Genomic DNA, 22,809 nt, shown 5'->3' with positions numbered 1-22,809 from the left:
CTTCATCATCGAAAGTTGTGATAGGATGATAAGTACATTTTTACTTTTAACTAGAGATTTTGATTTTGAATTTTAAGAATAGAATCGTCTTTAATAGAAAATACTTACTTATGAGGTGAATTTTTCGGCGTGAATCTGAATCTATCAAATTCAAAATCAGATACCAAACATTGAGCTAGAAACAATAAAAATGAAGAAAACTTAGTAAGTAGTAGTGTCAGCTTCACTTCTTTAGCAGCTGATGTTAGCCATATCAATACTAGATCTCAGGTTACTTTCTATTTTATCATTCTCGTTTCCTTTAGTTAATTGTCATTTTCAATGTGTATATATATATGTGAATGAAATGAACTTGAATAGAGCTGATTGGATATAGAAGATTCATATATTCAATTTTAACTTGTTTAGGATTGAGACGTAGTTGTAGAATATTCATATAGTCAATTTTAACTCGTTTAGGATTGAGATGTAGTTGATCGATTAACTTTTATAATTTGTTGAATTGTGTTGACCTGTTTCAGTGACTTCTATTAAACACTTTAGGTTTGCAACACACCTTCAAAATATTTTGTTGATGGATGATAGGTCTATTGTCTATTGTCTATGTAACTTATAAAATCTCAGTTTCTTCTCCGTTGCTCGAAGGCTGCCTTCTGTCTGTTTACATGTTATATTGAATTTGTGCTTACAGATGACGTGGTCATGCAATTCGACAATGCTTTCAGAGGACTTGAATTGTAGTTTCCTTTTGTAATTGTCATTTTTTATAAGTATGTATATATGTGAATGAAATGAGCTCGAATCAAGCGGAATGAATATAGAAGGTTCATACAATCAATTTTAACTTGTTTAGGAATGAGATGTAAGTGATTGATTGAAGTAAATGGACTTTCAGATGGTTAGTTAAATCATTCAGTTTTTTTTTTTTTTTTTTTTTTTTGTGTATGTAATTTGTTCTGATTGTACTCCTACTGAACTCGCTGGTTTTGTCTGTGTGGCACACGAGTGTTCCACTCTCGCAGGCCCTAGAATTTCAAGTCCTGTGATGCATCAGTAACTTTTGTAATTTGTTGAATTGTGTTGGCCTGTTTTAGTTACTTCTGTTTGTTTACTTAAGATCTGCAATAAACCTTCGCGTTTGTGAAATATTTTTTTGATTGGTGATAATAGATTTCTTGTCTATGATGATATCATATTAAATTGCGCTTTAGTCTTCCTTTTTTTTTTTTTTTTGTGAAAAATCTAGCATCTGTCTACTTTGATAAATGGAGGACTCCAATGTTAGAAGGCTCCCAAGGCCGGGAGGGCTAGGGGAAGGGGAAGGAAAATATAGACAGTCTTTACTCCTCATTGAAGATGCTGGTTTCAAGATTCGAACTTTGGTCACCTATAAAAGCTCAAATCTTCTTCTACGTTGCTCGAAGGTTGCCTTCTTTGATATCAAATTGAATTGCCCTATGGATGAGGTGGTCATGCAATTCAACAATTATTTCAGAGCACCTGAAAATTATCTATGCATTTTATTACTTTTGTTAGTAAACTGTTATTGTTATTTTTTACTTTGTGTTTAGTTGTCCTCTCAAAGACCTCTCAATAAATGAAATTGCCGAAAGATTTTCCTTTGAGTTATTTGAAAGTTATCCAACTTGAGTTATGAGAGTATGAATCGTTTTTTTTTTTTTCATCAGAAGAAAAAGAAAGACTTAAATCTTTAATTTATTTGATCATTTTATGGACCCAGTGTCATTTCTTAGATTGAATTCCATACAGAGACAAAACCTTTTTGGTCTTCTCTTCACTTCCTTGACCATAGACGTTTTACTGGACTTTAAAGGTTGCTGGGTTTGCAGGAGAAGATCAGCTAGGGCAGGCTCTGGAAGGATGTGATGTGATCATCATTCCTGCTGGTGTGCCCCAAAAACCGGGTATGATCCGTGATGATCTGTTCAACATTAATGCTGGCAATTGTTAAATCATATGCACAGCTATCGCAAATTATTGCCCTCATGTAAGTGTCCTTGTGCATGACCTCTTGTAATTGGCTTAAAATATGAGTTTAGTTATTGGAGTAGCAATTACTCATTCTCCTCTTACCGCAACCCGTAAAAGGCCCTTGTCAATATGATCAGCCACCCTGTGAACTCCACTGTGCCAACTGCCACTGAGGTGTTCAAGAAGGCTGGGAGCTATGATGAAAAGAGACTCTCTGGAGTCAACACACTTGATGTGGTTCCGAACTTTCTATGCTGGAAAAGCTAAAGTCAATGTCTCCGGTATGCCTCAAACTATACTTCCTGCTTTCGAATTGCTTCTGTTACAAATTTTCTGTTAGATTGGTTGTCATGTTTTTGGCACTTTATTCAAGAGGTCAATGTTCCAGTGGTTGGTCGTCATGCTGGAATAACTATCCTCCCACTATTGTCCCAAGTAAATTCTCATTTCTTCAAGCTATTATAAGTGAATTACACCTGGTAACTTTTCTGAGTTTTTCCTTGTATCTCGAAATGAATAAAATAGGCCACTCCGAAGGCAAATTTTGTCAGATGAAGAAACCGTGGCACTCATCAAGCGAACCAAGGAGGGTGGCACAGAGGTTGTGGAGGCTAAACCTGGAAAGGGTTCAGCCACCCTCTCAGTGGCGTATGTTTCTAGTTATGCTCTTTATCTTAGTTTTTGAGAGTTTTCTAAATTTCTCGGAGTTGGACGTTGGCAAGAATATTTTGAGATTTTGGTGAGAGTACTTGCTTTACTGCCTACTGCTGGCTGGAACTAAATCATCAGACTTTGCACTACAGATGCTCCAATACTAGGCTATGTTTTGAAATATTCTCATAATTCTAGTATGCGTCATGATGTTAACTTGAAAGTCCAAACCTACTTTAGTCCAGCCTACTTTTGCATGTTTTGTCATACGACTTCAAATGGAAATATTCCTAAATATTACACTATGCATGGTGTCCAGTTTACACACTCGCGATTTTGTTTAACTTGAATATGAAATTTTCGTGCATACAATATTGATGAGACTTCACTACACCTACAAAACTGTTAGGAGAGTTGGAGATACAACATAAAGAACCTGAAACGTTCATTTTGTTACTTTGACCAACTTAGTAGTGTACCTTACCTCTTTGATAACTTAGTCTGAACAACTAGTGTTACTTCTGCAGCTATACTGGGGCTATCTTTGCTGATGCTTGCTTGAAGGGCTTGAATGGGGGTTCCAGATGTCGTTGAGTGTTCTTTTGTGTAGTCAAATATCACAGAATTACCTTTCTTTGCATCCAAGGTAATAATCCTCCACTAACCCTTCAAAGATGTATGTGCATATTTGTGGTTGACCTTTTGGGAGTCTCCTTAACTCTTGTTGGTGTCTGTATGGGAGGATCCACAATGTCATTATTTGAAGTATCTGAATAATCTAATAACCCCTTTCTCATCATGTGGATGTTCTAAGAGCAAATTAAGTTCAAGTATTTGATCTGTGAGTTTTGACACGTCTAAAACTGTCAAACAGAGTTTTCAGTGCTAAACATTACTAGTTAGTCTTCCATTTCTTGATGAATGATTGAATCTTAACTAAGCTTGTACGAAATCTAGATACCTTGTTGAACTTGGCTGTTGTTAAGGGGTTGCTAAAGTTAATATTTTGCTCTTATGAACTAACTAGTGGGGTTTCCATTGTAGAAGCTATTTACTCTGTCTTTGGCAAGTAATCCAAAGAAGCTATGAACAATGTTTTTCGTTATCATGTCGTGCTATACAACAATATCTTCTTGTTCTGTTACTCCTGAACTCGGTTAGTCTATTCTTCGTTTTTATGTTTCTGAAGTTTATGTTTCAGACTACGAGAAGAAAGGACTCGAAGCTCTGCTACCTGAGCTGAAATCCTCCATAGAGAAGGGAATCAAGTTCGCCAACGAGAACCAAAAGAAATAGGGAAAATTTAGAAGAGTGACCTCCTCACGTTTTGCTTTTCTCGTTTGATGCTCTTTTGGTTACCTATTTTATCAATATTTCCTTGAAAAAGTTTAAAAGGAATATTACGGCTTTATGTTTACCTCCTATTTTAACTTTTATGTAACATCTATTTTATTCTATTTATTACTAATAAAAAAATAGTATATATGGACTTATTTGCCCTCCCTAACAACATGCTCTTTCGGTTAAATTTTATTTTATCAATATCTCCTTGAAAAAGTCATTTCCTAGGAATATTAAAAGGAATACAATGGGTTATTTGTCTGTTCCCAACATTATAATCAAATCTTACTTCTACAATATAAAATCTACATTGGAGAGAAATCAGATTCCACAGATGCTAAAATTAATCAAATTCCACTTATACAATCACATTACAATACACGACTATGTAATGATGTGCAAGAAGGAGAGAACAACAAGGAATCCTTTCAATACCTGATTAAATAAATGTGAATTTTTAGTTGCACCAATACTCGATAAGAAACTCGGTTTGTGTGAACTACATCTAAACCTATTTGTTGACACTACACAAGCTAGCTGAAAGCTAATTCATGCTCATATCGTTAATTACACAAATCTATAATAATAAAGCCTTTTAGATTTTTGCACTTTAATTTGTCTTATTTTCTCAAACAAATAGTTGAGCTATCACAATGGAGAAAAAGAATCAGAATGGAGCTTTACCATTTTTCTTTTTTGAAGCAAAAATGAAAGCGGATGAACAGGGATAGAGAATGACATAAATTGCTGGCAATACGTCATGCATTTATATTTTTAATATACAAAATTTAGTTTCAAAAAGTCAAAACATGGTTGATGAAGAAGAAAAAAGGTAAAACACTGGGAACAGGAGAATAAACCATGGTATTCCATTTTAATATTCCTGGGAAATAACTTTTTCAAGGAGATATTGATAAAATAAGATTTAATCAAAAGAACTTTATCTTTGGCAGGGCAAATCAGTCCATATATACTATTTTTTTTTATTAGTGATAAATAGAATAAAATAGTTGTTATAAAAAAAGTTAAAATAGGGGAGGTAGCCGTAATATTGCAAACGTGAGGGGAGGTCAGTGAAACGAAGCAAAACACAAAGAGAGGTCTCTGAAATTTTCCCAAAGAAATATTACCATCTCATTTTTTCCAGAGTCGCCATTTTTGGGTTCTTTTAGGCAGTAGTGTTGCTATAAAGCAGAGTTTAGGATATATACAACATGGGCAAACTTGTGACCTTGCATTTGCCTTTATATCCAATATATAGTTCCACTACAGCACTATCATTGTCATTTCTCTAAATTAGTTGATTTTGTTATATGGGATCATTGGTCAAATCAGGTGTTCAGATGTTGGCTCATCAACAAGAAAATCGAAATCTCTTCTTTTCATTTGTTGATGCAAGCCCACCAAAGTTTATGTTCGATCATTAATTTAATCCTAATCTCTTCGTTTATCCAGGCTGGAAAGTTAGACTACAGTTTCCAATTCAGTTTCTTTACAACCCCACCTTGTCTGTGAAGATACGAACTACATACACCAACGTACATTCTCAATGGAAGATCTAAATACACTAAAGAGCATTTTCAATACGAATTAGTATTCATATAGTTTATGCAAAATTAGACATACAGTTTAGTGACTCATAAGAGACACGATTCTAAGAAATAACGACGATGCAGCAGTTATATATTTCATCATGCGAGAGACGACATGCAAAATCATACCTGTCCTGACGATAAGCATTGCCAACAGACAATAAACCGAGGCATCAAAAGAAACTCTTCAAGTAAACTGAGTGAATATGAGAGCCCAAATAACACCTAGAAAAGTAATTATTTTATGAAAACCCAAAATCTCATCAACCCTGATCTACCTACTCAAAAGTAAATGTGACATACAAACTATCTACCAAGAATGATGCACAAAAACAGAACAAAAAAAGGGTACATATGTACACTGTCTACGGTTATTTTCACTTTATGGTTTACACTATACAATACATGTTATCCTATCATAAGCTGCACTTGTTCTTTGTACACCCAGGAAGTTGCAGGACCTCACATAACCATGCCTGTAATGAAATGAATAGCACAACATTTTTTCTCGCGCAAACTAGTCGAGCAAATCTAGGCTATTTACAGGTGCTACATTTCTCCCATTACCACCGTAACCAATCTGATTTAGAATTTCAGTTCCAAAACAGCAACCACCTTGTATATGTATAGATCAACTAATTAAATGATGGTACAAATGAAAGATCTGTTTATGCCCTCCAGTATCATTCAAAGAACCACGCCTCATGTCTGAAAAAGATTTCCTGCAAAACTAGAAAAGAGCACTTCAGAGATGGACGGAGGAGGGGGAGGGAAGAAACTGAATGATAATGATAAAAATCCTATAACCAAGATATTTCTGGAAATAGTCCAAGTCCTTGGCTTTTCTTATATGTTAAAATTGGAAATACCGGAGTTCACAACAACCAAACACTCAAGGAGCATACAGTACACTAGAGAAGTTATCAGATGAAAAAATGGATTACTATCGGGCAGCAGTCAGAACATTAATACTAATTCAGGTAAAGAAATAAAGTCACAAGTTGATTTTCCATAATTAAGTTCTATGCTTTCTGTCATTAAGTGCGATGAGAGCGCAAAAAAAAAAAAAAAGGTCGTACCCTTCTAACAAGAAATTCCACTCTGAAAGCTCTATTTTTAATGTTATGACTTCAACTCTTTATTTTCCTTGTCACCTTTATTTTTAAAACTTTTTTTTTTCCGCAAGATTGTTCTTTAATTTTTCTAATATCTTTTTCAGTAAGTTGTGTTATATTAGAAGAATCATTTTTTTTTCGGAAGATTGTTCTTTACTGATTCTTCTATATTAGAAGAATCATAGAAGAATCATTACAGAACAATCTTCCGGAAAAAAATGATTCTTCTAATATAACACAACTTACTGAAAAAGATAACTATTACTAACTTTACACTTCTTTCTTTTTCTATATTGCTACAGTAAAAAAATAAAAAATACAGGCTTCGTTCCTCTTGCTTCTTTGACTATTCGCATTATCAAGCAACTATCCCCCTCCCCTCAAAACCCAAAACTTAGGGGTTATATACTCTGTAACCTCTACTAACCAAATTTCAAATTGATAGGAAAGAAGCCCAATCAACATGTCGCGGTTGATCATGTTTGAAATACAAGGAAAAGTAGGTTAGACTCCCAAGTTTGATCTGTGACTTCAACTCATTATTTTTGGTCCAAGTCGGCTCTTTTCGTCAAGAGTCGAGTTAATACAAAAGACCTACAAAGTAGTCCAGCCGTTTGGTTTCAAAAGCTTTTGGCCAAAACAAAACACTGGTGCTCCATTTCGAAAACAGAGGTGGTTTCGAAATCAAAATGAAAATATCTCCAAAAACTAACAAGACTATGTTTTGCTAAAACTAATAAAATTAGAAATTCTAACAAGAAATTCCACTCTGAAAGCTCTATTTTTAATGTTCTGACTTCAACTCTTTATTTTCCTTGTCACCTTTATTTTCGCATTTTTTTTCCGGAAGATTGTTCTTTAGTTCTTCTAATATCTTTTTCAGTAAGTTGTGTTATATTAGAAGAATCATTTTTTTTTTTTTTGGAAGATTGTTCTTTAATGATTCTTCTATATTGTTCTTTAATTCTTCTAATATCTTTTTCAGTAAGTTGAGTTATATTAGAAGAATCATTAAAGAACAATCTTCCCCCAAAAAAAATGATTCTTCTAATATAACACAACTTACCGAAAAAGATAACTATTACTAACTTTACACTTCTTTCTTTTTCTATATTGCTACAGTGAAAAATATTCAAGCAGACCTCTCTATAAAAACATCCTCATATAACAACACAAAGCTATAACAACCAATTTTTCTCGAAACCGATTTTTTATGTTATATTTTACCTCTATAACAACTTTTTACCTATAACAGAAACAACAATCTTTATAACAGTATGATCTTTGTAAAATTACCCCTCTATAACTACTATATCTTCATTTTTTGGTAATATAATGACTAATCATCTTTATAAAAATAGAATATCTAAGATCACCAATAATGGGTCTAGAGATTTTGACCAAATATTTTGATACTTTAACACACTATTTATGACAAAGAATATTATATGATATATATTTCCATCATTAAGGATTTTCCTTCGTTATACAAAGTGTAATTAAGTTTAGGATTTGGCAATTAAAATGAAAAAAATAGATTTTATACATCTTTTTTGTCAAGTGCTGAAAAGCTAATTACTCGGACTCTTCACTTTCGGTGCTGCATCCGTGTCGACACGACGTGGGTGTGGGAACCGTACCCGATTTGGTCAAACGATTTTGGGTAGACCAAAATCGATAGAGAATTTGAGATGGACAATGATTTCTAAAACCAAAACAAAAGCTAGGGCTATTGCAATTGCCATGTTACACCTCTATATCATTTGCAATAGCCATGTTACACCAAAAAATAGTAAGGAGATGCATCTGTACTTAATAATAATTATAGGTTCAAACTTTGCTCTCAAAAATTTGTGCGTTCTTTTCCTTAATAGTCCACTATATTCTGGGCATCTATGTTGCTCGGACTCTTCAAAATTATTAGTGCACTTTTGGAGAATCCGACACGGGTACGGCATAATTTTTGGAGAGTCCGAGCAACATAGCTGGGCATATTTTTATAACTCTATTTTAGATATTTGAATTATTTTGAGCCGAATCCCAGCACCCGTATGCATGCACAGATGCGAAGAGGCACAGAGGCAGACCCCATCCCAAGCCTAAACATATTCGAATCTTAAAACTTAGATCGGGACTAAGGATCAGACCTCTGAGATCCGCACCGTATTCTAGGACACCCAGTAACAGCTGAAGTTGGTTGAATCGGACAGCATTACAGCAACTTAGCTAAAAAGAGCCCCTGGGCGCAGACCCATCCCCAACAGACTAAACATATTCAGTCCTAAAAAGAATGACATGTTTCTATATTTAGTAACACCTTAACTTTAAACTTCTCGTTTTACCCTTAATGAGAGGATTTATAGCCACAAAAATTTCTATGGCTAATTCTAGATCACAAATTTCAAAAGTCTTCCATTTTCGTGCCCAAGCAAACTTCTTCACATAAATTGGGACGGAGGGAGAATAATATTTACTTGATAAAGATGGATTATTTTTTGGGATCAAGTAAAGATGAATTGTTGCTCCAGACGTTATAGTGACAGATTCATGCATCTGGAAAATGCCTAATTCAAGACACCATTTCCTTCCAAATTTTACAAATACTGTCCCATGCCAAAAATTGTAATCCATGAACTATTTTTTGAAAACTTCTACTTAACCAAATTCAAAGGCCACAAGTGTTCATCCTTAGCCAGATGATCCATGCTAGACGCAACTCTACACTACTATCAGCACAATATCCATAATACCCAGTAAAATCTCACAAAGTGGGGCCTGGGGAGGGTAGAATGTACGCAGACCTTACCTCTACCTTGGGAGGTAAAGAGGCTGTTTCCGATAGACCCTCGGCACAAGGACAATCAATTCAAAGTAGTATAAAAGTCATGGCAAAATACTATAAAAGCATGATAGCACAACATCCATAATCTCTTTAGGTAATCCATTTCAAAGTCTTTGGATAATCCATTCTTTTTACTATTTCTTAGTCCTCAACCATCTTTCTGAAAATAGTTAAAAACTGGAAACATTCTCGAAAGCATATTGCATGTAATCCGAACACTAGCTTGAGTTACGTCAAATACCCTTTCACATCCAAGGTCAATGCCCTGCATCAGATCCATTTGTAGAGGAACTGTCGCTATCAGAATCTGCAAACATAAGCAAATAAAACTACAGTTAAACAAAATGAATCGTAATTCTTTTTTATTAGCTGACTGAATGGTTATTACCACTAGAGGAAGATCCTGAATCACTAGTAGAACTGGTTGAGCTGCTGGAACTGCTTGCATTATCCGCCTGCCTCCCACCTTCTACATTGGTAGAAGGATCACTAGTATGCATTTCACCTACTCATAAAACAAAGGAAACACGAGGTATGATAAATATTTTCCATGTAATGTCTATATCTCAAGACAATGATTCCTCATAGAAAAGGACTTACCAGTTCTACTTTCTTTCAGTCCATCAGCAACCATTGGGCCAGAACTCTACAATAAAATGTAAAAACTAAGAAACCCTGATCCACACTAGATAACCAGGTACTCCCTCCGTCTCAAAATACTCTTTATTAAAAAATATCTGTCTCAAAGCACTTGTCATTTTAAGAAACCAAGATAATATTAAGTAGTTTTTTTTTCCATTTTATCCTTTGTATTAATTATACATCAATGGGCTTTATGAGTTCACATATAAAAAAACAGTAGTTCTGCCTTGTGCTTTTAAACATTTAATGATGATGCTTGAAAAATGCAAATAACTAGTGCAATTAATTCTTCAAATCTTTAACACCTAACCCCATTGGGGTTGAGATTAGCAGCATTTAAGAGGTGGTACATTATTGATGGAGTCGGCGCATATATAGAGCAAATATTAATTGGGGGGAGATCACATGGTGAAATATTTTAAGAGGGTAAAATAGTCAAAATGCTACCCTTATTAATGCTTAAGGGATGCGTAAATGAAAAACACGACAAGTATTTTGAGAGGGAGTATTTGGAAAGGGTAGAGAAACGAAGCGAGAAATATGGGCATAGAAACTCACTGTAATGGGGGCACTCCGAGTAGCACTTGCTGTGGCTTGAAGATCAAGTTCAGCTTTCCTCTTGTACTTGCTCAAACTCTTTTTGTAATTTGTCGCAAACCTATCCAGCTCCCACAGAGTTTCTACATCAACACTGTCTATGTCTACTTCAATCTCCTCGTTAATCTGATTAACTGCTGAGCTCCTCTTCTTAATGATCTGAACAATTGCCTCAAGCTTTTCTGGAGGTAAATTCTCAAGATTCGCACTAAGTTTCTGCTTTTCTTCAAACGTCATCTCCCTCTTATTCGGATCCTTTGCTTTAGGTTTCTTCGGAACTGGTGGCCTACCAACACGTGAATATTTTGGTGGCCTACCAACATGTGAATATTTTGAGGGTTTCTTAGTTGACTCAGACCTTTCTAAAGTCCTTGCTTGAGAAGCATGAGTAAGTGCATGATAAGGCTCATGGACAAAGGGAAGATGATGATGGAACTTTCTAGAAGTGGGCCCCGGATTATACTTGGCCTCTATAACAGCCCACCTCTCTTCGAAAATCTGTGATAACTCCTCAGCCATTACATGAACATCTTGCCCTTTAGGGTTATAAGTCATGGCATTGCTAAAAACAAGTCTTATATCCTCCGCGAATTCCTCCAGAGACTTGTACCAATTCTGAGATAGCCTAGTCTTAATAGTGCCCAAATCCATAGGATGCTTAATGATATCATGATAATCATGCAGACCAAGAGCTTTAACATTTACCGGCTCATTAAACACCCAACCATGCTTATGTTTCATTAACCTTTGAAGCAAGTCACCACAACTTCTAAACAATTGTTTTCTATACTTCTCAACGTGCTTCTTCCCACTTCCGTGGGTCTTCAATTTTTTATTGCTTTCAGAAGGTAATCTGTCTTTCCCAAGAAGGAACTCGGAGTTCTTGTAATACGGATTTGCCTTTGGTGTCCTTTTCTCCCTCTCCACAAAGTCACCAACCGCATGGTTGTTCACAACAACTGAAAGACCCGGTGGACGAAACTGTCTTGGTTGAATTTGAATATGCCGCCCCACTGAGCCTACGTCCGAATTCACTCGCATTAACAACCTACTATTCATCACATTGTCGCTAACTGCAAGACTAGGTGGACAGAATGGTCTTGGTTGAATATGCGGCCCTCCTGAGCCTACCTCTGAATTCACTCGCATTAAAGACCTGCTACTAATCACATTGTCGCTACCTGCAAGACTAGGTGGACGGAATGGTCTTGGTTGAATATGCATCCCCACTGAGCCTATCTCTGAATTCACTCGCATTAAAGACCTACTATTAATCACATTGTCGCTAATTGCAAGACTAGGTGGTCGGAATACTGAGCCTATCTCTGAATTCCCTCGCGTTAAAGACCTACTATTAATCACGTTGTCGCTATCTATATATTGCGGATACCTACGAGACATAATGACACCATCATTATCACCACTATTAAGCGACGTCAGCTCAAGCTCCTTCGCTTCGAGCTTCTTCACGAAACTCCTAACGTGATGGAGCTCGATCTCAAGCGTCCTTCTAAAATTTCTAATCTCATCTCCGGGCCTCGTCCCAGTTAAACTAATCCTAACCCTATCTTCATCAACTCTAGAAATAACAGGTCTAACAAACCTATTATTAGCCACCTCAGCATTACCTCTAGGTGATCCTCCTCCACTATTAGGCCGCGTCCCGCTACCGCCTTCCGGGACCACCTCTCCGGTATACCCCTCGCCACCGGGCACATTTCCCGAGGTCAAAAGATCCTGTTTTTGAGGTGCTGCCTCATCCTGCTGGTGTTGTACCCTTCGCTCTTCGGGTTGTACCGCCTTTTCTGCCCCTAGGGTTTGTGAAATCGGATTCGAAACGTCGTCGTTACCATCCTTCTTTTGAATTTTACGGGTTCTTCGGGTATAAACTTTACCCCAACGAAGCTTCTCCTTAGAATTCAAATTGTTAATATCTGAAGCCATACATGTAATCAAGAATTCACACCTTAATCAAGGAAATGAAAAAACCCTAACCCCAAACAAAACCCGAAACCCGAACCCAACCAAATTAGGAACTAGGGTTTCTAAAAACAGAAAAAATTGGAAACCCTAGCTCGATTAAAACCCAAATTTTCCCCCAAAATACTGAAAGAGAAAATTTAATTACAAAAGAAAAATTGAAGGATCAATTGGGAAAAAAAAAGAAAGAAAGTAATTGAGAACTAGGGTTTCCAAAAACAGAAAGAAAGTAAAATTGGAAACCCAAAATTTTCAATTTTTAGGCAAATCGAACACCGTAAAGAAACCAACTTTTTTTTATCCTCAAAAAAAAAAAAGTTGAAGGATCTAAACACAAACCCGAAAAAACCGAATCAAATTAGGGTTGTGAATTTGGGAATTAGGGTTTTTAGAAACAGAAATGAAAAATTGAAACCCATTTTTTTTTTTTTTTTTTTGTGATTTGAAATAGTGAAAGAGAAAAATTCAAGAAAAAAGAAAAGGAAAATTAAAAAAAAGTTGAAGAGAAGTAAAATTGGGGGAAAAATTAGGGTTTTGGAAATTGGGATTTTAGCAAAGAAGCCATTGACAGAGAGAAGAGAGAGTAATTTTTTTTTTTGGATCTGAAATTTTTATTTTTCAAAATGATATAATAATAATATTAACATTTGATTTTATATATATATAGAGATATATTTTTTGGACAACAAAATTGTAGGTACACGCGCCAGTCAAATGTATGACATCGATGAACATAGGTGTTTGTTTGACACGTGACATACTGACAAGGTGTTGGTTGGATGTTGGATGACGTGGCAAATGTATTACATTTTTGCTAGATTTACTCTACGCGTTTGTGACATCGCGTGCTTCACCATTTTTTTTTTTAAATTACATTAAACACCCCCTTTTTTTTTAATTGAATATATACATTTCATGTATTTTAAAATTAAAATCATGTACTCCCCTCATAGCCTTAGGCTAGGGGAATTCTACACGAACTTTTATATGCATGTAGCTACATGGATCACACTAGGACAGATATGATTATGAACGAAGATATTCGGGATAAAGTGGGAGTGGCCTCCGTAGCGGATAAGATGACGGAGGAGAGATTGAGATGACACACATGCAGCTTACCGAGGATATGACCCTAAATAGGAGGATATGGAAGTTGAGATTAGGGTAGAAAGTTAGCAGGTAGTCGTGTGTGGTCTAGTTCCCCTTATCAGTATTATTACAGTGCTCTCCTATTATTTTATTCTTTGATTTTACTTGTACATGTATTTTTCTTTGCTTGGATTATCGTAGTATTAGTTGTTGCTACTGTCTTTTTCCTTATTATTTTCTATACGCTTTCTTCACTACTTTATCTCCTTCACTTTTTATTTTGATATGCTTTACTTGAGCCAAAAGTCTATCAGAAACAACTTATCTACCTTCACGTGGGTAGGGATAAGACTGCATACACTCCCCAAATTCCACTGGATATGTTTTTATTGTTGTATCATGTATAACCGTGTGTCTTCAATAGACGCATGTGTCATGTACAACCGTGTGTCTTCAATAGCCGCAATACTTGAGTTCAAATATTCAATTTGTATAATTTTTAATTCAAATATCTAAATAGAATAAGCAAATTTAAGGGGGTCACATATGTATACATCCTAGTGAAAAGAATGACCAAACATAAAATGGTTATAAGATGGAAAACTATAAGTCGAGGGTGATAAATTTATGATATAATAATAATATTAACATTTGATTTTATATATATATATATATAGAGATATATTTTTTAGATAACAAAATTGTAGGTACACGCGCCAGTCAAATGTATGACATCGATGAACATAGGTGTTTGTTTGACACGTGGCATACTGACAAGCCGTTGGTTGATGTTGGATGACGTGGCAAATTATTACATTTTTGCTAGATTTACTCTACGCGTTTGTGTTATCGTGCACTTCATCATTTTTCTCTTTATTTAGATTACATTAAACGCCGCGTATTTTTTAATTGCATAATATACATTTCAGGTATTTTAAAATTAATCATGTACGCTAGGGGTGTTCATGGTCCGGTTTGACTCGATTTTTGGTTAAAACTAAATCAAATCAATTAAGTCGGTTTTTTCTAATATTCAAATAAACCAAACCATCATAATATAAATTCTATCGGTTTCGGTTTTGTCGGTTTGGTTCGGTTTTTGCGATTTTTTTTCCAGATTTTAAGAATGTATTAATACAAAGAACCTTTGAATCAAATGGTAACTAAATACGGCTTTGACCGTGATCCATTCAAATCTAAGAATCTTCTTAATTAATTCATTAACTTTATTTAGGTATAGGCCTATGACTTGGGTATAGGAATTACAGAAACATAATATCTACGTTTAATGATTCTAGTTCCTCCTACATATAGCCTTTTGATATTATGCGCCCTCGGGAATTTTGTTATCTAGACTCATCGTGTTTATGAAGCTTTAAGAAGAAAGCACAGAAGTTAAAACGGAAAATGATAAACAGAAAGACAAAGTCAACTATCAAATCTTTTTAAATTTCAATTGTCATTTTCTTCCCTTTAATTTGTTACGGATAAAATGCTAGCTTATCAGTAGTGATTCAGATGACATGTAAATGAAGGAACCGTAAAACTGAATAAGGCATAAATTCTATTTTACCTTTATCAAATTTCTGTTTATTTTATCTTAAACTTAAATGGGCTACACTTTTCTTTCTAATTATTTGAATTTGTATTGGACTTGGAATGAGCCAAATTATATATATATATATATATATGTATCTATCGGTTTGGTTCGATTTTGGTTCGGGTATTTTTGGTTTAACACCAAACCAAACCAAATGTTATCAATTTTTTAAAATTTAAAACCAATCAAGTCAAACCAAGCTGGTTTTCGGTTTATTAAGTCGGTTTGACTTGATTTACCGGTTCGGATCGGTTTTTCGATCTCATTTGAGCACCCCTAATGTACGCCCCTCATAGCCTCAGACTAGGGGAATTCTACACAAATTTTTATGTGCATGTAGCTACGTGGATCATACTAAGAGAGATATGATTAGGAATGAAGATATTTGGGATAAGGTGGGAGTGGTCTCCGTGGTGGACAAGATGACAGAGGCGAGACTGAGATATTTGGGCATGTGAAGAGGAGATGCAGAGATGCCCCAGTAAGGGGGTGGAGAGGTGATTAGAAAGGACATGACACACATGAGACTTACCGAGGATATGACCCTAGACAGGAGGATGTGAAAGTTGAGACTAGGGTAGAAAGTTAGCAGTTAGTCGAGTGTGGTCTAGTTTCCTTGATCAGTATTATTACAGTGCTCTCCTATTATTTTATTCTTCGATTTTACTAGAGAATGTAGTTTTCTTTGCTTCGGTTATCGTACTATTGGTTGTTGCGACTGTTTTTTCCTTATTATTTTCTATACGGTTTCTTCACTACTTTATCTCCTTCATTTTTTATTTTTATTTTGATATGCTTTACTTGAGCCAAAGGTCTATCAGAAATAATTTCTCTACCTTCACAAAGTAGGGGTAAGACTGCATACACTCCCCAGATTCCATTAATGGAATTACACTGGATATACTTTTATTATTGTGTCATGTACAACCGTGTGTCTTCAATAGACGCAATACTTGAGTTCAAGTATTCAATATGTACAATTTTTAGTTCAGATATCTAAATAGAATAAGCATATTTAAGGGGTCACATATGTATACATTCTAGTGAAAAGAATGACCAAACTTAAAATGTTTATAAGATGGAAAACTATAAGTCGAGGGTGATAAATTTATAACTTTTGACTGACTTTAATTAAAGGCTTACCAAACTTGCAAATCCTCTCTGCACTATAATAGTTACCAACTTGGATTTACTTTATTTCTTTTTGGGCGTGGGCAGGTGGATGACTAGGTTTCCTTTGTAGGATTTCCAAGTGACGAAAATTGGATATACATGGATTAAAAAAAACCTTTTAGAAGTCAAAATGATAATTAATTAAAAAATGTTAGCTATTAGTGCTACCAAAATCTTAGTTTTACTACGTAATTGCGCATAAATTACCATATGACGGAATTAAGTAGATAGGCAACCACATCATGAAGTTGATCCATTTTCTTATGCATTGTCATCATCATAATAGAGTAGTAATTGATTATAATGTCAACTGAATCTTACTTTACTGAAAACTACTAGTGGAAGTCTATATAATGTAGAAAGACAATTGGCTATATATGCACAATAGACAAATTGGCTATATATGCCCAATAATCTTCAAAGGAAGAAAAATAAATTAAGGATTTGGGAATTGGCATGTTGGATTTGACAACTTAGGAGTTAGGAGATGAGCTTCAAATAGACTCATGCATTGATATCCATGAAAATTCTAAACGTTATACCATCCGTTTCAAAATAAGTAGTATTTTTTTCCTTCAATTTTACCCTTAACCCTTATAAATAAGTCGTATTTTTTTTCCCTTCAATTTTACCCTTAACCCTTATTTAAGTGGAGTTTTCCATAATCACGAAACTATTAAAGAGCTACTATTTTAACGATTAACTAAATTAAAAATTAAAAAAATATATACAATTATAAATATTGTTATGATTCGCAAAAAAGACGTAGAGTGCTGATAAAAAGATAGCCGCTTATTACGGCTTATGTTTTGGTTTGAAATTAAGGGAAAAAATCGCAAGACAAAAGGATTTCAGTCATTCCCATGAATGCAGGCATACTTTCGCATCTAATCTATTCTACTATTGATGATTTAACACCATATATTCTGAAAGATGATAATGTTCATCTTAAAGTTTTGTACCAAAAGTAGATTTGTTCTTGACTTTTTTTTCCTGAGTATCACTTTAACTAGAAAAGGTTTATTTGCAAGGCAACATGATCATATCACTTTAAAATAGCTAGCCTTGGCCCTGTTATTATAAGGGTTTATTAGAGAAATAATTTCGTTTCTTGACTTTATTCTCAGTCGAGCTACCTTATTTCTCTAGTATAATTTTAATACGTAATTTACTTCATTCCTTATAGCGTACCCTATGCTCAAAGCTACCAATAGCAGATAAAACGATTTATTCCATTTATAAATGCCAAACAATTCGAGTAGGATTTAAAGTCATTTCTTTTCGGATTGCTCTCATTCTAAGTTCACAAGGCCAAACCTCTAAAAGATTAACTAGATCACGGTTCGCTCCATGGGCATAATAGTTGATGGAAGTATTCGAAATATAAAATTCTACTAGTACAATGTTATTCTTGTAGTTTATCTCGAGTTCTTAACAAGAAACAGTATTGCTAAATTTTCGACCTTTAATTTCCTTCACAAATGTCGCATTAGGTAACACGTGTTGGTTACTGTTTATACTAATTTATGTTTAGATAATCATAAACACATGTAAAAGAAATCATTAGTTGCACATTATGAAGAAATTAGGGAATGAACTTAGCTTTGTCCTTCACTAAATAATGCCCCAAAAAACCCAAGTCTCATCATTTCTTTGCTCGGTACTCCCACGTTGTTGCACTTTATCTTTTCCCTAATCCAGAATTGTCAACACACACATATATTAAGGATATCATCTAGTACCACATTATAAAGTCAAATCCTATCCATTAATTACCTAGGCAAAAAAGTAACAAAAAGTGTGTTATATTTCTTTTTTGCTGAAGGGGAGTGGGGATTTAATATATAAAACTGGATCCCATTGAAAGTGTTTTCTTAATTTATTTGCAGTTTAATTAGATTGACTGATCGATGGTTCGGTCTACTTAGTAAGGCTGTGACAAAATTCATGATATAGTATATACTTGTCTATGCACGAGCCCTTTCCGTATGCCACAAATGACCTACGAAAATAAACGACACAAACGGAAGGAAGCTAATCAAATTTTAAGAGAATCATAATTGACTGCATTGATCTCATTGTTCGAATCTATCAAAAGTTCAATTATATCTGAACTAACAAATGATATCCACATTGTTCGTTTCCTGATTTTTTTTTTTAGTGCTTTGATATGAACCAATAGCTTTTAGCTAGTTCAGTGGATAAGATAGTGTCAATCCAAAGTATACAGGAAGAAGCTAATAGTTTACTGACTTGTCAGACACAAATATTCATTTTTTATTTAAAAAAATTCTTCTAAATTATTCCATATAACATTCATCGTCGTGGGGGACTGTGTGGACCTATGGTAGGCACTAAGGTTGACTAAAATATATTGATACCAAATTAACACTTTTTCGATTTGTTGTTGGATCATTTTCCCTTTAGAAAATAGTAAACAATTGTTTATTAAACATAGTGGAACTAATTTTGTGGAGTCCAGAAGGAAGAGGTTGTTTTCCAGTTTTCTTTTCTTACAAAAATTCGCCGAGACAATCCAGTAGTCCCAAAGGCCACAATTAATGCACTTTTATATCGAAATGATATAATTAAGTAAATAAAAATGCACTTTTTAATATACTTAAATTTTTAGATGAGATAATCACGTAATTTAACATAACATAATCAGAGTAGAAGTCATGCACTCGAGTGTTGCCGCTATCCATTCTTTTAAAAAAAAATAAAAAAAATCATGTGCTCGACTCATAAAGAGATTCACAGCAACTCGTGAGGAGTGTGTTGAAAAAATAATTAAGTTAACAAAAATATACTTTCTCTAATAATCTAGCTTTTAAATGAGATGGTCACATAATTCAACTAATATCACGAGTTAAAGATATTTTATTGGTTGAAAATATTATACTTATACGCTCTTATGGAACAAATTAAAATTCTTTGGATTTGAATGATACATATACAATTTTAATATATATATATATATATATATATATATATATATATATATATGCAATAACGGATGTCATCAACTTAATCCAAGAAAAGTATGTACTCTAAGCTTTGCAGAATAATATTATATATTAGGAGAATGCTGACTCATAAAGTTGACGAGATTATATTCTGATTCTTCAATATACCAGTCAGCAACCAGACGAAGGGGCATCATAAGAATAAAAACAAAATAATGGGAAGAAAAAGGACGTTTTGTTACGAAAAATAAAAGTAGTATGTGAGTTTCCACTGAGGAAACTTAATATTGGACATTAGTATTTTGATTCACTAGAGCACAAAACAGCCCTGAGAATAACTCCTCTCTTCAAAGGACTTTAAAGAGTCCGAGGCAAGTAGTCTGTTTCAAAACGAATGACATGAAAAAATTAAAGGCCAAATTAAACTGATGTGGCTCATTTTTGCTTTTGAATTTACAATGAGTTTGTTTTAGTAGAAGTGAGATAGATACCTCTTTTCACCTTGTCATCATGTCATAGCATGTGAGTCGTGAGCGGTGAAACTAGAATTCAAGACATTTCTCTGATCTAATATTAGAATATTGAAGTATGTCCATCTCATTTAAAAGTATTTGAGCCAGACTTTGGCGAGTCTACTTGCACAACTACTTTGTCTCCTTATATCATTCTCTCTCAACTACGCATATAGAGCTTCTCTACAATTAAGTAGCCCACTGAGCTACATTGCTTCATGAGGATACTCATTAGCCTTGTTGAGTCTAATCAGTCTCCCTCTACTTCACATGTAAATCCGATAACCGAGTTATTATACGTGTAGGAGGATGTTAGAGAAATATACTTATCCTTCATCCGTTGTGCAATGTTCTGAGTCACTCCACCTATTATCTTAAGGTTTTAGATTGGATGCTCTTAATGTTAAGCAATTGGCTGGGAAGCATACCTTTATCATTTTATGTAACAGAAACAAAACAGAACCGCCAAATATTTCTAAAGGAATTTAGGCTTAGCAAAGCAATTTATAACTCGATACCAAATAAATTAAATTGGTCATGAAGAAAGGGAGCTAAGTTACGAAGATTGACCTTTCAGAACCTTTCATGAATGTCATAGATGTACTAATTTATGTAGTTCCATTATATTGTCAAGCTAGCCAATATCCACGATGCAGCTGCTAAACTCCAAGGAGTCTTAATAATGACTTGAATTAACTGTGTTTATTTTTATTTTTATTTTTTGTAACCATCTGATACTCAACCTGATCAGTTTAGAATCGTGCCGTATAGGACTCATAACAGGAAAGTCTCGAACCAAAGACGTCTGATTAAAAATGGAGAAATTTCACCTATTCCCTAAAGGACGGAAGAGCCACGTGTATCCAAGGTGTGTCAATTGGCCTTGAGTAGTAGATAGTTTTTTTTTTTATGTAGATATACTATTTGTTGAATGCCTTAATTTTAGTCATGTCTACTTTTCCATATTTTGACACCCCTTGATAAGAATTCTGGCTCCGCCACTGCACAACAACCTTTAACTGAGGGGTACTGTGGGCAATTCTATGTAATATGTCCTTTGGCAATATAATCACAAATATAAAGATGCATTGGTTCATCGTACGATTAATGGACATGTGACCTTGCTTCAAGAAACTCAATAGGCGGAACCAAAGTATGTCACACAAAAAACAAAAAAAAAAAGGTGCATGAATATTCACTTTTTTTTTGTGTGTGGAATCAAATGTCTTAAACAGAACTATAGAAGTAATAAAATAACTAATTTGAGTTGTTATTTCTTCTTAAAGTTCATTACCTAATTAAGTGGTATTCTTCACGCCGCATAAATACCTGTCCTACTTGATGCCTCTCCTTAATTAAATATATTAAAATTTAGGAACGGGTCTATATAAACCCAAACATCGTTTACATTTCAGGCAATTACCTTAGAGCTCTTAACAAGGTTAATTTTCTCCTAACCCCATCTCCAAAAATGGCTAGTACAATTAGGTTTTGGTTATGCTTTATTCTTATCTTGCTTTCATGTCCTCTCTACGAAAGCCGTCCGCTCAAGGCATCTTCGCAGAGGAGAAGGGAGACAACGATGATGAAAAATGCCCGAGAAATTATAAAGGAGAGATTGAAGCATGCAATAAAGTACGATGTGAAACGGTTAAGTCCTCGAGGACCTAACCCTAAACATCACTAGGGCAATTTTATAAATTCTAATTGCAAAGGATGTGCAGGCAAATGTAAGATTGAGACATGCAATCAAGTATGATGTGAAGCGGTTAAGTCCTCTAGGACCTACTACTAAGAGTTCATGAACTCATTTAGATGCCATTTTATTATAGTTTTGTCTTTAGATTATTTTGTAAAATAAATATAATTCGAATCGAAAGGAATAAGGAGGATTGAGAGTGATGCGGCCTCCAGCCATCGTGAAGCTCTTTTAGATATATGCTAAATTGACTCGAGCATTTTGTAATTTGAAATTTTGAATGAACACGTTGTTGTTATAAATACTGATACATCTTGATGTGATTGAGATGTAACTCATTAGTTTCGGATTATGAAATTATTAAAAGTAATAAAGAAGTGGAAGTCATGATCTTTTCCCTTTTTAATGTTAATGCATGTGGCGTTCCTGTATGCCAATTTACATATATCTTGTGTGATTGTATCTAAATATATACTTATTGTATTTATTCGTTTCCCACTTGGCACTACTAATCTAACTAAGATTGAAGAAATCCATGTGTTACGTACCGACTAGAGTCATAAAATAAAGGTTGTGGTGGGGTAATAAATTTTCAATCATTCTTAACTAAAGGTTCATCGAAATTCGAGTTCTGAATATGAAATTGCCTTTAATAAAGAGCACTTTATGTCCAATATGCCATCCATTCAAAGATTTCGACAGTAAATACATGTCACCTCTACTAGATCTACTTGCATTGGTACCTACAGTTATCATTATCACCAACCATCACTATCAATTGCCACTAATCACCATTTATACCATCCACAATCACAATCTCAATTACTACCGTCGTCATTACCAAGTTAGCCATCACTGCTACTAGCAATCACTTACAATCATCACTATTATTTGTTACTGACAATCACCATCATCAGTAACTGTGATATGTCGTCAACCACTGTTAACGGTCACCATACTATTAATTAAATTATCACAATCATCCACTATAATTATCAGTCGTCACTACCATTGTCTC

At 34.5% G+C, this 22,809-nt stretch overlaps 1 protein-coding gene and 1 long non-coding RNA gene across 4 annotated transcripts; one reads left to right on the top strand and one right to left on the bottom strand.

Moving 5' to 3' along the window:
• The first annotated feature begins 958 nt into the window (after nt 1-958).
• Nucleotides 959-2,866, top strand: LOC132046168 (uncharacterized). Of its 3 annotated transcripts, XR_009412636.1 has the most exons (3): nt 959-2,008; nt 2,130-2,273; nt 2,518-2,866. It is a non-coding gene; the product is annotated as an uncharacterized LOC132046168 (long non-coding RNA). The 3 variants fall into 3 exon arrangements; XR_009412637.1 differs by lacking the exon at nt 959-2,008 and having other exon boundaries at nt 2,096-2,273; XR_009412638.1 differs by lacking the exons at nt 959-2,008; nt 2,130-2,273 and adding an exon at nt 2,365-2,427.
• A 2,929-nt stretch (nt 2,867-5,795) lies between these two features.
• LOC132046171 (transcription factor GTE4-like) lies at nt 5,796-13,367 on the bottom strand. Its single transcript, XM_059436729.1, has 5 exons — nt 10,734-13,367; nt 10,134-10,179; nt 9,922-10,038; nt 9,775-9,840; nt 5,796-6,298 (listed from the first exon to the last, which is right to left on the bottom strand). Exons 1-4 carry the CDS (start codon nt 12,714-12,716, stop codon nt 9,791-9,793), a joined length of 2,196 nt encoding a protein of 731 aa, XP_059292712.1. The 5' UTR covers nt 12,717-13,367; the 3' UTR covers nt 5,796-6,298; nt 9,775-9,790.
• Nucleotides 13,368-22,809: the final 9,442 nt, after the last annotated feature.

The sequence above is a fragment of the Lycium ferocissimum genome, unplaced genomic scaffold (assembly GCF_029784015.1).
Source record: "Lycium ferocissimum isolate CSIRO_LF1 unplaced genomic scaffold, AGI_CSIRO_Lferr_CH_V1 ctg97, whole genome shotgun sequence".
Taxonomy (NCBI): domain Eukaryota; kingdom Viridiplantae; phylum Streptophyta; class Magnoliopsida; order Solanales; family Solanaceae; genus Lycium; species Lycium ferocissimum.
This window is presented reverse-complemented; position numbering and strand designations above follow the sequence as displayed.

What these genes read in the sequence shown, in the direction of transcription:
- LOC132046171 (XM_059436729.1), bottom strand. Translation starts at nt 12,716, where the DNA reads ATGGCTTCAGATATTAACAATTTGAATTCTAAGGAGAAGCTTCGTTGG. An exon ending in CTCGGAGTGCCCCCATTACA is followed by an intron (nt 10,180 to 10,733) that starts GTGAGTTTCTAT and finishes ATTTTATTGTAG; the next exon opens with AGTTCTGGCCCAATGGTTGC. An exon ending in ACTGAAAGAAAGTAGAACTG is followed by an intron (nt 10,039 to 10,133) that starts GTAAGTCCTTTT and finishes TTTTATGAGTAG; the next exon opens with GTGAAATGCATACTAGTGAT.